Source organism: Trichosurus vulpecula, chromosome 1 (genome assembly GCF_011100635.1).
Source record: "Trichosurus vulpecula isolate mTriVul1 chromosome 1, mTriVul1.pri, whole genome shotgun sequence".
Classification (NCBI taxonomy): domain Eukaryota; kingdom Metazoa; phylum Chordata; class Mammalia; order Diprotodontia; family Phalangeridae; genus Trichosurus; species Trichosurus vulpecula.
The window spans coordinates 38,011,436-38,025,222 of NC_050573.1; the positions used below are offsets into that span (position 1 = coordinate 38,011,436).

Genomic DNA, 13,787 nt, shown 5'->3' on the forward strand with positions numbered 1-13,787 from the left:
CTGAAACAACCTGTATTACTGTTGTCCAAGCTGACCCCAGGGATGAGGATTTGTTGTTAGGGCTTTTTCTCCCTCCCTGTCTCTCTACTCCCCCCCTCCCCCACACTGTTCTCAAAAGTCTCTAGAAAATTAGGGCAGGTTCAGCTCAGGCCTTGACATCTCCTTAAAAGACTTCCTCAGGCGATGTTTCCCACCCTGTTGTGATATGTCAGTACTAAAGATGGATTACAAAAACATTTGAAATTTTGAAAACTGCCTTGAAAAAAAAAAAACGGTGCTCCTATGCTGCTAGGCACCCATTTACTAAAATGAAAACCAATTGCCTTTGTTTACAGAAAGTTATGACCGCTGTGTAGCACCAATATTAGGCCAGCCCAGGCCCCAGGCAGCCAGTCTGGACTAATGTGGAAAACCAGTGCCTGGAGGTCAGAAATGGGGAGCTGATTCTGGGCTTCAGCACTCACAAGAAACCAGAAATACAAGTTAAAACACTAACTTTAAAAAAAAGAGTGGCTTGGATAGGGTTTGGGCTTTGATTCTGTTGATGAGAGAATGAGATGAACGTGCTTTGAAAGCCTCTAGACCTTACTTTCTTCTAGTGACAGTTTCTTTTGAACCTCAAACCAGGGCTCTTGAAGTTTGTCTACTAACACCTGGTTTTTCAAGGGCAGCCCCATGCCTACTAGCCCAGAAAGGAGTGATTTGGATGATGCTCTGGTCAAGCTTTTCTATATCAACACGGGCATCACCAACTACAGCTGGGAGAGGCTGCTGAGGACATCTAAGCTCTTCAACACCTTCATTTTACAGTAAAGGGAACTAAGGCGAGAAAAGTGATTTGTTCAAGGTCACAACAGACACTAATTTAGACAGAGCTGGTGGGATCTGAACCCCAAAGGGCTATAAAAATGTGCATGCCCTTTGACCCAGCAATACCACTTCTAGGGCTATATCCCAAAGAGATCATACAAGCGGTAAAAGGACCCATGTGTACAAAAATATTTACGGCAGCTCTTTTTGTGGTGGCAAAGAACTGGAACCCAGGCCCTCTGACTCTAAATCCAGCACGCTTGCCTAAGCGTATCTGTCCAAACACACTCGTGTTTCATTATTACACATAAGCAGTGCCAGTAAGCATGAGGGGGCACTTCACATCCAAATGGAGAGACGCTGTCCACAAATGGGAGCCCTTTCTCTACCCCCATGGCCCTTTCTTATTCTTTTTTTTTTTGAAGGACTGAGTAGCTTCAGTGGCAGAAAACAAAAGCATTTTAAGAGAGCAGCCCTGGCTGAGTGAACAGACGTGCAGTGTTAGTGACACTCGGTGAACCGTGGTGGGCATTGGTAATTACTGACCCGTGGCTTAAAGGCCCTTCTTGACTGGAACATGGATAAGGTGGTTTTAAAATGGAAACAGAAGAGACAAAGAGAATTATTTGTGATGCAGCAGAGGATTTTCTGAGGAATCGTGCTGACTGCGCACTGTGACAGGCACACGAGAGATCACATCACAGCCGCCAGGATGCAGGGGCAGCCCAGGCCAAAGAAAACAGCAGAGTGCAGCCCCTCAGCCCCAGCAGGCATTCCCAAGACAAAACCGAGAAACCAGATGTGCCTACAAGGGAAACAAGTCTTCGGACAGGCTGCAGGGTGGGGTCATCTAGGATCAGTCCAGCTGCTACCATAGGCATTACGGCTGTAAAGATCCTGGTCAGAGAGGCAGAGAGAAGGTCAAAAGGTGGGCAGAAGAAGGCACCTCCGTGCTCCACACAGACAGACATGGGAGAGCCCCCAGGGATAGTCTGGGTGTCCTCAGTGATGGTTATAGAGAGAAGACAGGTGGGGGATTGATTCCCAAAGAGCTGAGGGGTGGGGAAGAGGAGGGAAGGAAGGAGGCTGAGGCTCTCCCTCGGTCAGAGCCAGGCAGGTGTCTGTCTCACATGGGCTGCCCCAAGCCTGGGATTTCTGTATCTGTGCCTTGGGTTCCAAAGGCAGCCTGACAACTTCTTGGTTACAGACCTAGGACGGAAAGGGACCTCAAAGGCCACCCAGTCCAACCTTCTCATTTGACAGATGAGGAGGAACCTATGGCTCATTCAAAGCCACACAGGCAGTAAATAGCAGAGGCAGGAGTTGAACCCAGGTTACCTGGCTCCAGGAAGGAGCCAGGGCTCCTTCCATTTGTACCATATGCAGACCTGCTCTATAAAAACCCAAACTTTCAAAAATGGTGAAAAAAGATTCACCTCAAATAGCATTTTACATACCCAAATTTAGCTTACACGAAACTGTCAGAAACCTATCTATGGAATGTTAAGAATATCTGTTGACTTGAACAAAACCAGGCACATTTATGTAGAATCTTAGGCTTCTGAACTGGAAGGGAACTTCCTTAGAGGTCATCCAAGCCTGACCTCCTCATTTTTACAAATGAGGCTCAGGAAGGCAATTGGGCCTAAGGAGCTAGGCCAGAGGTGGGGAACCTGTCATCTTCTAGGTCCTTGGGTATGGCCTTTTGACTGAGTCCAAGTTTTATAGAGCAAATCCTTTTATTAAGGAGATTTGTTCCGTGAAGTCTGGATTCAGTCAAAGGGCTGTGCTTGAGGACCTAGAGGGCCACATGTGGCCTCGAGGTAGGAGGTTCTCCACCCCTGGTCTAGAGGGTCCAAAGGGGAAGTTCAAGGTGAAACTCAAATCAGTTTTGCTCACCAAAAGTGTCTCATTTTTTTTAAACTGGGTTAGATAAAATAAGAGTTTTGGATTCTCTTCGGACTTTGGATTATACTTGCTATCCTCCTTTTCAGTTACATGCATGATTTATCTGTAAGCTAGGGCTTAAAGGGTCTCCTTGGGTGATGGGGAAAGTCACAGGCCGACCCTGGAATGCCCAAAGGCGCAGGCCCCTCTTGAGGAAGGGGCACAAACTTTCCATTGGAACTACCCGCCCTTCCCCCCGGAAAGGATGTGGGAGGCACCAGGATGCAGAAGAAAGATTGCTGCTGGATTCCCATCAAGAGAACCTGGGTTTGAATCTCAGCTCTGCCATCTACTCACTGTGTGGCCTTGGGTCCCAGATTCCTCATCTGGAAAGTAATTCTAATGTCTTTTCCATCCCTCAATCTACAAACCTTGAACCTGATTCCTTCCTCATGACTTCTCCATGACTATCCAGGTATACACAGCTCCATTTAAAGGTCTCCAGAAGCAGGGCAAATATTGGAAAATGTCTGCACAGTAGGAAACACAAGGCCTTTTAAGCTACCTCTGTGAATTCATTAGGTACCATGTTGCCCAGGAGCAATGGATGAAAGATTTTGGTTGTCAACACTAAAGCCTTGGGTACTGTCATATGGTCGCACATCAGAAATGGATGTGGTCTCAATGGAAATTAACATTAAGGAAGATGTATGACCATGTGCCTGGCAACGCACCCTGAAGACCGCAAGGCCTTTCAATCTGCCCTGCAGCTGAGTCCACCCTCTTGGAATGTGGGCTTCTACAATCTGCACTTCTGTGAAAGGGCTGGCTCATTTTCCTGCGTGTACTCCCAGGGACTAGCATGGTGCTTTTCACATAGCAAACCCTTGATAAAATGTCTTTTCATTCATCCACCTTTGGTAGAATTAATGGCAGGTGCAGCAGTACAAACCGTGAGAGGGAGCACAGATTCCCCGAGCTCCCTGCTGCCCTGGCTTTGTGCAGTCTCACCAAGGGAGAGGCTAGACTCTACCCTTTTGAATACCCTCTGCTCTCCTTTTCCAAAGGGACCTCTAGCCAGGAGGGCTTTGCCGTCACCCAAACAATCATTTATTTCCACCTATGCTTTAGTGGACAACTTACATTATTACCAGATCAGGAAGACCCAGATAAATGAAGCCCTAATGGTAGGATTTCAGGATCATGGCAAATAAGGGAGAGGGAAGGGAAGATCATTTTTGCTTGGGGTGGTAGGAGGTTTTCCAAAGGTTGGACCTGCCTGAAAGGCACAAGACTGGCTACCCAGTGTTTTTGAATCACTATGCTCTCCAATTTTTCCTACAATCCCTCTGTCACTTGCCCCTTCTTTATCCCTTACTCAGGCAAACACCAGCTGTGTGTGGAAGGGAGAGAAGACAAGGAGAGGGAGCAGGATGTTTGATGTGTAGTAAGAATTAAGTTGGGGTCAACTAGTCTTTCCATTCTTGACCTTCTCTGGGTGACCCCAAATCTTTCCTCCTGGGAGCTTAGCAGTGCTGTTATTCTTAGATTTTTTTCCTCTGGGTGCCACTGTTATGCTCTGTGGTCAGCTTTTCTTTTTTCTTTTAATAATATTTTCTCCAAAATTACATGTAAAGACAATCTTTAACATTCCGTTTTTTAAAATTTAGAACGCAAAATTTTAAAAAAATGAATATTAAAAAGTGTCACCAGCCTTGCTAACAGCAGTTTGGAGTGAGATTTCCCTGGCTCTCAGAGAGCTGGGTAGATGGGGAACTAGCTACCACTGAGACCAGCAGCTAGAGACCAAGGGAAGGGAGGGCAGGAAAGGCAGCTAGAAGGACAGAAGTGGAGAGCCTGGAAGAAGAAGAAAGAGTTTGGGGCTGTTTGGCTGGAGAGGTCTGACTAACAGCACAGAGCTGGGACGGGGCCCAGCAGGCCCATCCTCCAGTAAGTAGGATTAGCGGATGGGAGGCCTCTCTACTCACGTGTGACTAATGTTCCCCACGAGCCCCTGAGCTTAGCAGTGCCTGGGGAAATCAGACACAAGCAGAGGGAAGCAGGAAGATGGGCCGAGGCAGACCTGCTTGTAACTAATCTTAAGTCCTGTTCATTCGTCCTCAAGTTTCCTTCCATGAGGCTGCTTTGTCCCCCTCTTCCTGTCCCAAGGATGGGGGTGGGGAGAGGCCCCCCCACTTGCGTGGTGGCACAAACACAGCTGTCAGTCAGCAGCAGAGGTGGACACAAAGGCCAGCAGTGTCCTGCCTTGGGCCCCATCAAAAGCCCTTCTGTGGCAGCTCATTCTCACAGTTATCTCATGGAAAACCAGCACTGCCACAAGGATGGTGCCAACCGCAGCACTCTGGGAAAGGAGAGTGGGCGTTTCTGGCCACTTCCCTCCCTTCTCCCTGGCCTCCTCTCTATCCTGGGGGTTAGGGAAGCTTCCAGGTCACTGTAGGGGCTTGATGTGGAGGGAGCTGGCCAAGGGATGGAGCCTGGGGACAGGGAGGACCTGGTGGACATGACCAAGCCTCGAGCCAGGCAACATCAAGAGACAACAGACACCTCCTGAGGCAGGGACCCACAGTACCCATGCCAAAGGGGCTGGCTAAGTCTATATGGAGTGAATGAGTCTGATAGACTGTAAACTCCCTGAGGATGGGGGCAATTCCATTTTTATCTTTCTATCCAGAAGTGGTTAATAAATGCTTTTTGACTGATGAATGAATGTGCACAGAGGGCCTGTACCCACTCTACAGGTTTCATTTCTGAACAGGGCATTCTTATTTTCAGGATGAATGAAAAAACCCTCACGCTTACTAATGGTCCTTACAGGCAGTTGCTCTCAGACAAGCCCTCCCCTAATCCAAGCTCAAGCTCCCCCATGCTTGGCCAACAGGCATCCAGCAATGCCCATGCAGGTCAGAAGAACATCAGTCTCCAATCCTCGCCTCCCTTCCCCCGTTCCCATTCACTGACCGTAGCCAGGTGCCCAGGCAAGGAGGGAAACCAGGGACAGATGGACACAAACCACTGGTCAGGGCAAGGCCAACCATCTCCCCCCGCCCCCTGCTTGGGTTATGTTTCAGCTTTCTGGGGTTAGTAAAAAGGCTGAATCCCAGCCTCAGATGGAGTAGGAGGGCAGAGGCTGACTACTTGTTAGAACCCCAGAACAGCATGCTAAGCTGTCTATCACAAAGGTTCACTTACAGTCTCTTGATCCCAGACTCAGGCTGGGGCGATGTTTTGGAGTGGATGATGGGGGTGGGATGGGGTGTTCGACTCTCTTCTTCATCTTCCTCGCTGAAAAAATGTGAACAAACATTTGGTGAATGACCTGAGCCTGGATCCCGCCGAGGTTGGTCCATCTCACAGGCCACACGTCTGACAGCTTTTGGAGTAGGGGGAGGGGGAGGCTATCAGGGCAGGGAGCGCCAGTGTCCTCAGCCCAGGTCTGGACAGTTTAAGGAAGGAGAGAACATACATAAAACTCTTTATTTCAGGCCTTTGCTCAAATGTGAGAAACTAAAAGGATCAGTATTTCTTTTTTCAATTTAAATTTAAAAAACATCTCAATGAATGAATGAAAATTTGAAAGTTAAATGCTACTCTTCGTATTTCATTCAATTCCACATTTATTAATCATCTGTTGGCTTTCTGGAGACAAGGGAGATATGACATGTGTCCTGCTCCCAGGGAGTTTACAATCTAATGAAATAGGAAAACAAGTATACAAACAGCAGAGATGAGGGAAAGTGAAGTGGGTCCAAAGGAGTGGTCCAGGACAAAGGGCTTATGGGAAATCTGAGAAGGGATCATGTTTGTCAGGGGCGGGTGAGGGCAAGGTACACGGTCAGGCCTAGGTCAAAGAGAAGGTGATATTTGAGTAGGGCCTTGGAAGAAGGGAAGAGCCGGACCCAGAGAGATGGAGGTGGAGCTATTCCAAGCATGGGGGAGGGGAGAGGGACCAAGACAAGAAAGGGAAAAAAGAATTAAGGTGGGCTGGAATGGGAATTAGTGTGAAAAGGTGGGTTTGTAAAAGGCCTTGAATGCCAAAGTAGGCAAGGGGAGGAGGGACATGATTTCAGCAGAACTCTTGGGAAGGTTATTTATGGGGCAGCGTGGAGGACAGGTAAGGGAAGAGACTAGACACAGAAGGAACATCAGGAGACAAGAGGAACAGAGGATTTAGACCTGGAAGCGTCCTTAGTGTTCATTAACTCCACCCCCCTTCATTTTACAAAGCAAGAGACAGGGACCCATTTAGGCATTAGGGTGAATTGCTTTGCCCAAGGTCAGAGCTGAAATCTGAACCCAGGTCTCCTGGCTCCAAATTCTGTGTTCTTTCCCCTAAACTCAGTTTAGGTCAGAAGGGAGAGGGTCTGAACTGATGTACTTGCCATGGGAGAGGAGATAAGGGGTCAGGCATCCAGAGGGTACATTAAGTCGCTCACTGTCTAAGAGGGGAAACCAGATGTACACCCAGGAAGCCGTCAGAAACTAGAACACATGTCCTACTGCCAAGGTTAACAGTGTGTAACTATTTAGTTCAGTAGAAGTTGAGATGTTGGGGGAACAGGGAAAGCTTTTAAAAAAATATTCTAATTGATGTTAGGAGGACCTGCATTCAAATTCTGCCTCAGACTAGCCAGGGCAAGTCTATTAGCTACTCTGTTTCTTCATCTAAAAACTTATGGGAGTCTAAGGTTCCTTTCAGCTCTGAATCTGTGATCTGGGCTGGGCCGTGGAAGATGAGTGGTATGTGCAGGGACCATACCTTAGTTAATAAAGCATCTCTGTCTGTACCATACCACAGTGCCCTGCAGACAGCAGGTGCTTATTTAGCATTCTTGGCATTGTCAGGGAGCCCTCTCTCCCTGCCTGCCAGACACAGAGAAGCCACCTCAGCACCGCACCCTGTATACAGCAGGTGCTTAATCAACGTTCTTGGCATTGTCAGGGAGCCCTCTCTTGGCCTCAGCCACTTTGTAGGGATGCTCACCTCTTATAGTAAGCAAGCTCTTCTTGCAAGAAGAACACCTTGGATTTCAGCTCGTTCCTCTCATGCAGCACGTCTCGAAGCTCCTGCAGCGTGAAGCGGGGGCGGTTCGGGTCCTTCTCCATCGCTGCTTTCTCTGACTCTGGGATGTACTCCTCACCCCCCACCTCCGTCTGCAGGATGCAAAACACACACGGATGACATCCCTCGGTGCCTGTAAAAGCTCGGAGACTTTGCATGCTGACAGAGCCTCGGCTTCAAAGCTCTGCTGCTGCGGGATATTAGCAGCTTTTAGGGAGAGAGCTATTTTAAGAACCAGGGGTGCCACCTACCTGCTCAAGGGCTCAGCTCTGTTTCTCCCGGAAGATCAAAATCAACAGAGCCTGGGCCTATCGTTTGCCTTCTAAGTGGGGATACAGGCAGGTGCGACTCCTTCCTACCGGAGATATCACTTGTGTGTATGTATACATATACACACACATGATGTATATGTAATATGATATATGTGTACACATATACACACATATATGTAGAAATATGTGCATGTATGTATATGTGGGTACATATATATATATATAGACATGTGTGCATATGTATACACATATACATATCCCCCTCAGAGGCGCATGGTGTAGTGGATAGAGAGCCAACACTAGAGTCTGGAAGATACGGGTTCAGATCTAGAAAGGGAGTGTCTATTGACTGCCCCGTTTTCCCATTCACCATCTGTGAGTGACTTGGACCGAGGACTGTCTTTTGTTATTTGTATCCTCAGTGTTTAGCACAGTGCCTGGCACACAGGAAACACCTGGAAGCTCTTTCATTCATTCATTACTCATTCATTCCTATCTATTTTCCTTGCCTTGTCTCCCACCACACAAGGTCAGTCTCCTCACTCTTTCTTGAATAAACCACGGTCATTCTCATTTCTATGCATTTATGTTGTTTCTTCTACCTAAAATGTCCTCTCTCCTATCCTCTCCACTTATTCCAATCCTTTGAGGCCTGTCCTAAGAATCTCTGAATTAGGAGAGCCCTCACTTGAGAAATAAAGCCTTCTACAACACCTCTCTATAATTCTAGAAAGGTTAGGCGGATATCTAGGTGAGTCCTTATCTCCCCGAACAAATGTCCCCCATCTCAGACTGAAGACCTCCTGGAATAGTGCCCCCTGTACCTCTTCAAACAGCCTAGTCCACTTTTGGATGGTTCTGATTGTTAGGAAGTGGAATCTAAATATGCCCCTCTTCAGCTTCTAACCTCCTTTTGCCTTTTGAGGCCAAGAAAAGAAAATATCTTTGATCTCTCTTAAATATGACAGATCTTCAAAGATCTGAAGACAGCCAGCCCATCCACCCTCTCTCTCAAGTCTTTGATTTCCTAACTAAAGCTTCCCAGTTCTTGCAAATGATTCTCATTAGGTATGGTCACCAGTGCTCATCCTGGTCATCTGCCTTTTGACCTGCTCAGTGAGTCAGGGTCCTTCTTAAAAGGTGGCACCCAGGGGCAGCTAGGTGGTACAGTAAATAGCAAACTGGCCCTGGAGTCAGGAGAACCTGAGTTCAAATCCGGCCTCAGACACTTGACACTTACTAGCTGTGTGACCTTGGGCAAGTCACTTAACCCCAATTACCTTGTCTTCCCCACTCCAAAAAAAAAAAAAAGATGGCACCCAGAACACAATAGTCCAGATGTGATATGATTAGGGCAGAGTATAGCTGTGCTATCTTACCCACCCTTACTCTGAATACTAGAGTACTCTATAAGCTTTTTTTCTTAAGAGATTTACCACTCTGCCTCTGTTAATGTAACCCACATTCAAATTCATTTCTGGGCTGCCATTTCACACTGTTCGCTCATACTGAGCTTGCAGTACCCTACTCCCAGAGCTTATATACACAAACTACTCTCTTGCCATACAGCATTCCCATCCAATACTTCTGATTTCTTGAACCAATATATAACTTTCCCTTTATTCCTGTTCTATTTCATCTCAGCATATTTAGCCAGTCATTTAAATCCAATGAGGTCTTTTGGACCCTCTCCTTCCTAGGTTTGTGAAAACTGTGCATTTGAAAACCCTGGATTCCATGCCTTCATCCAAGTCATTATTAAAAATTTACATGCCCCATGTACAAAAATACTTATAGCAGCTTTTTTTGTGGTGGCCAAGAACAGGAAATGGAAGGGATGCCCATCAGTTGGGGAATGGCTGAACAAGCTGTGGTATATGATTGTGATGGAATACTACTGTGCTACAAGAAATGGTGAGCAGGTGGATTTCAGAAAACCTGGAAAGACTTACATGAACTGATGCTGAGTGAAGTGAGCAGAACCAGGAGAACACTGTATACAGTAATAGCCACATTATGTGATAACTAACTTTCACAGACTTGGCTCTTCTCAGCAATGCAAGGATCTAAGACAACTCCAAAAGACTCATGATGGCAAATGCTATCCACGTCCAGAGAAAGAACTATGGAGTCTGAATGCAGATCGAAGCACACTATTTCTCCTTTTTTTGTTTTTGTTTTTTCTTTCTTGTGGTTTTTCCCTTTCGTTCTGTTTCTTCTTTCACAACATGACTAATGTGGAAATGTTTAACATGATTGTACACGTATAATCTATATCAGATTGCTTGCTGTCTTGGGGAGGAGGATTGGAAGGGAGAGAGAAAAATTTGGAACTCAAAATCTTAGTAAAAATGAATGTTGAAAACTACCTTAAAATGTAATTGGAAAAAAATAAAATACTATTAAGTGGAAAAAAAATTTATGTAACCTTGGGCAAATCAGAGTCCCTCTGCGACTCATTCTTCTCATATGTAAAATGGGGGTGTTGGGCCGAGCCTTTCCACCTCTAACAGCCATGGCTATGATCCAGTTGAACAACAAAGGGAAAACCAAAGATGCCTAGGACACTCAACTAGATACTTTCTGAGTTAACACTATCAGTGACTACTCTTTGAACTCAGCCATTCAGCTGGGTCTAAACTCACTTACCTTTACCATCCCCTAACTTCTATATCTCCATCTTGTCCATGAGAGTAAAATGAAAAATCTTATCAAATTCTGCGCTAAAACCCATGAATGTGATATCTGCAGCAGTCTTTCAATCTGTCAGGCTAGTAAACCACTCATAAAAGACAATGAGGTTAGTTTGGCATGAACTGTTCTCGATGAAGCCATACTGGCTCTCAGTGATGACTGCCTCCATTTCTAAATGTCTGCAAACAAATTTTAGGTTCTAGAATTTTCCAGGAACTGAATTCAAATTTACCATATTTGTTTTGTTTTTTTTTCTTTTTGGCAATCCAGGTTAAGTGACTTGCCCAAGGTCACACACCTAGTAAGTGTCTGAAGCTGGATTTGGTCCTGCCTCCAGGACGAGTGCTCTATCCACTGCACCTAGCAGTGCCCCCAAATCCTAGCTGCTCCCAAATTTCCAGTATCTAGTATATAGACTGTTTTCACTTCCTTTTTATGAAAACCTAAAAAAGACACGTCCAATTCCTATCCTGTGGCACATCTTCTCTACTCCATGAGCTTTCCAAAGTCACTGGCAGTTGCTCACCCCACCAGTTCCCCCCACCCCAATATCTCAGCATATTCTTTGTTTGAACTTGCTGACTTATACTCATCAGGCCCCTCTTACCATCTCACTTATCTTGTATTTCAGCTTCACAAAGCCCTTCTATAACCAAATAAACCCACACTGATCTCTGAATCTACAGATTTTTAGCATTTAACTACAGCTCTGCCTTTGATCATGCCATTTTTCCTACGTGGGTTCTTTCTATTCTATTACAGAATCGCCGAGTCACCAAGTTGGAAGGGACCCCAGAGACAATCTAGTCTAACCTGTAGCTGACACAGAATCCCTTCTTTTATGCACTAAATCACCTAGCTGGTGGCAGGTCAACCCCAGCAATGACAAGTGGCCATCCAAGCCTTTGTGTGAAGACCTCTAGCAAGGGGAAATCCACCGTCTCCTGAGGCAACCAACCGATGGCACTTTGGGACACCTCTTGCTGTTAGGAAGTTCCTACTGATGCCACGCCTAAATGTGGCATGATCCTGAGATTCTTCTATTCATACAGTGGAAGAGCAGCACAATTATTTCCATCTTCCCTATTATATTCACCAAGTTTTCTATTATTTATTATCGTTATTTTATTATTAAGGAAGTTATGGACAGGCTCACAGAGAGGGAGTATTTGTCTTCCTAAGCCCAGTTAGAGTCTATCTTCCATGAGACCAGCCCAGCCTAGCCCTGCCAGGGAGTTATCTCTCCTTGGAACTGTAGCACTTAAGAATCTACCTCAATGGGCCCTTCTATTGGCTGGTATTGTTTCATGTCTGTGACACAGTCAGAGGGACAATATGGCATTGAATGTCAGCACATGTGGGAGAAGGCCCATTTCATTTTCGTCTTTGTATACTCAGCACCTAACAGATTGCAGGACACATAGTAGGCACTTAATAATTGCCTACTGCTGACTGATTGATTGGCAGTGGGATGACGGTTGACTTTACAGTCTGGAAGACCTGGGTTCAAATCCTTCCTCTTAGACAAACTAGCTTATATCACCCTGGGTATATAAGATTCAGATAGAAAGAACCCAAGAAGGTATTCATGTAGGAAAAATGGTCGTCACAATGTCTCAGTGCCCTAAGAACTGTCTTTAAAATGCCAAGTTGTGGATGGGCTGCTGATATACATCAGTGGAGAGACTTACCACCCTAGGAGTTCTGCACATTAATAAAATCACATGTGAAAACAAAACAACCCCATACAGAATTGTAGAATGTTAGACACAGAAGAGACCTTAGAATGTTATCTCCTCAGCTGGAATAAAAGCTCTCTGAAGGCAGGAGTCAGAGCAGCTGATAAATGTTCGTTGCCTTTGGTATTCAATCAGTCAGTCAATGAATATGCTTTATCAAGCACTTATTACTATTTGCCAGGCACTGCGCTAAGCACTGGAACACAAAGAAAGGCAGTAGATGGTCCCTGACCTCGAGGAGTTCCTATTTTACAGGAGCAGACAACATCTGGAGAGTTATCTACACGTATAAGGTATATTCAAACGAGTTGTCTTTACATACAAGGTATACACAGAAAATACATACAAGGTCCTGGGCAGGTCACTTCACCCTGCTTGCCTCAGTTTCCTCATCTGTCAAATGAGCTGGAGAAGGAAATGTCAAACCACTCCAGTATCTTGGCCAAGAAAACCCCAAATAAGGTCAAGGAGAGTCAGACATGACCGAACAACAACGGAGACTGAAAAGATGTGTACGCACAGTAGAAGAACCAAGAGGAAGAAGGCTGAAGGTTACCAAGAGTGTCAAAGGCTGCAAAGAGGTCAAGACAGACGAGGACTGAGGAAGGGCCATTGGATCTGGCATTTTAGAGACCCATGTTTGGGGCAGCTAGGTGGCGGTGAGTAGAGCACCGGCCCTGGAGTCAGGAGGACCTGACCTCAGACACTTGACACATGTACTAGCTGTGTGACCTTGGGCAAGTCACTTAACCCCAATTGCCGGGCCCCCCAAAAAAAACCAATAAAAAAATCTTTGGAGAAAGCCATTTCGGATGGATGCATTTGGGAGCCAGGATGTAGCAGGATGTATAGGGTGCAGAAGAGAAAAGAGAGAAAGTGAAGACAGTAAGTACAGGCAGCTCTCTCAAAGAACTTAGCCCAGAAGAGAAGAAATAGAAATCAGTAGGAGGAGCTCAAAATGGGAGAAGGAGGCTACAGGGTAGAAGGTCTGAAAGTTTGAGTCTCAGTAGCAAAGTCTAGAGGGACAGAAGCTAAGCCAGGAGAGACAAAGGAGGGTTTTTAAAGAATGGGGGGGGGGCGTGGGAGGGCTTGAAGGCATCGGGGAAGGAGCTGGCAGATAGGGAGAGACCAAACTTGAGAGACCTGGGGTGACAGAGGGGGTGATCTACTGGAGAAGGCAGGATTAAAGATGCACGTAGCGGGGTTTGCATGTGCAAGGGGGAAGGTCCACCTCTTCATAGGAGATAGTGGAGGAGGATGTCTGAGTTATGTGAGATGAAGAGGAGGTGAGGCTGGGGAACTCAC

At 46.1% G+C, this 13,787-nt stretch overlaps 1 protein-coding gene across 4 annotated transcripts in view; it reads right to left on the reverse strand.

Moving 5' to 3' along the window:
• The window catches only part of RILPL1 (Rab interacting lysosomal protein like 1), a 53,459-nt gene that overhangs the window by 2,362 nt on the left and 37,310 nt on the right, over window positions 1–13,787 (reverse strand). Inside the window, exons 5-8 of one of the 4 annotated variants that reach the window (XM_036742336.1) lie at window positions 7,700–7,869; window positions 5,908–6,000; window positions 3,129–3,227; window positions 1,620–1,707 (exon numbers count right to left, since the gene is read on the reverse strand). In XM_036742336.1, the coding sequence (XP_036598231.1) occupies window positions 1,620–1,707; window positions 3,129–3,227; window positions 5,908–6,000; window positions 7,700–7,869 (450 nt within the window). Of the gene's footprint in view, window positions 1–1,356; window positions 1,381–1,619; window positions 1,708–3,128; window positions 3,228–5,907; window positions 6,001–7,699; window positions 7,870–13,787 lie in introns of all 4 variants that reach the window. The other 3 variants (XM_036742337.1, XM_036742339.1, XM_036742338.1) reach the window with 3 other exon arrangements.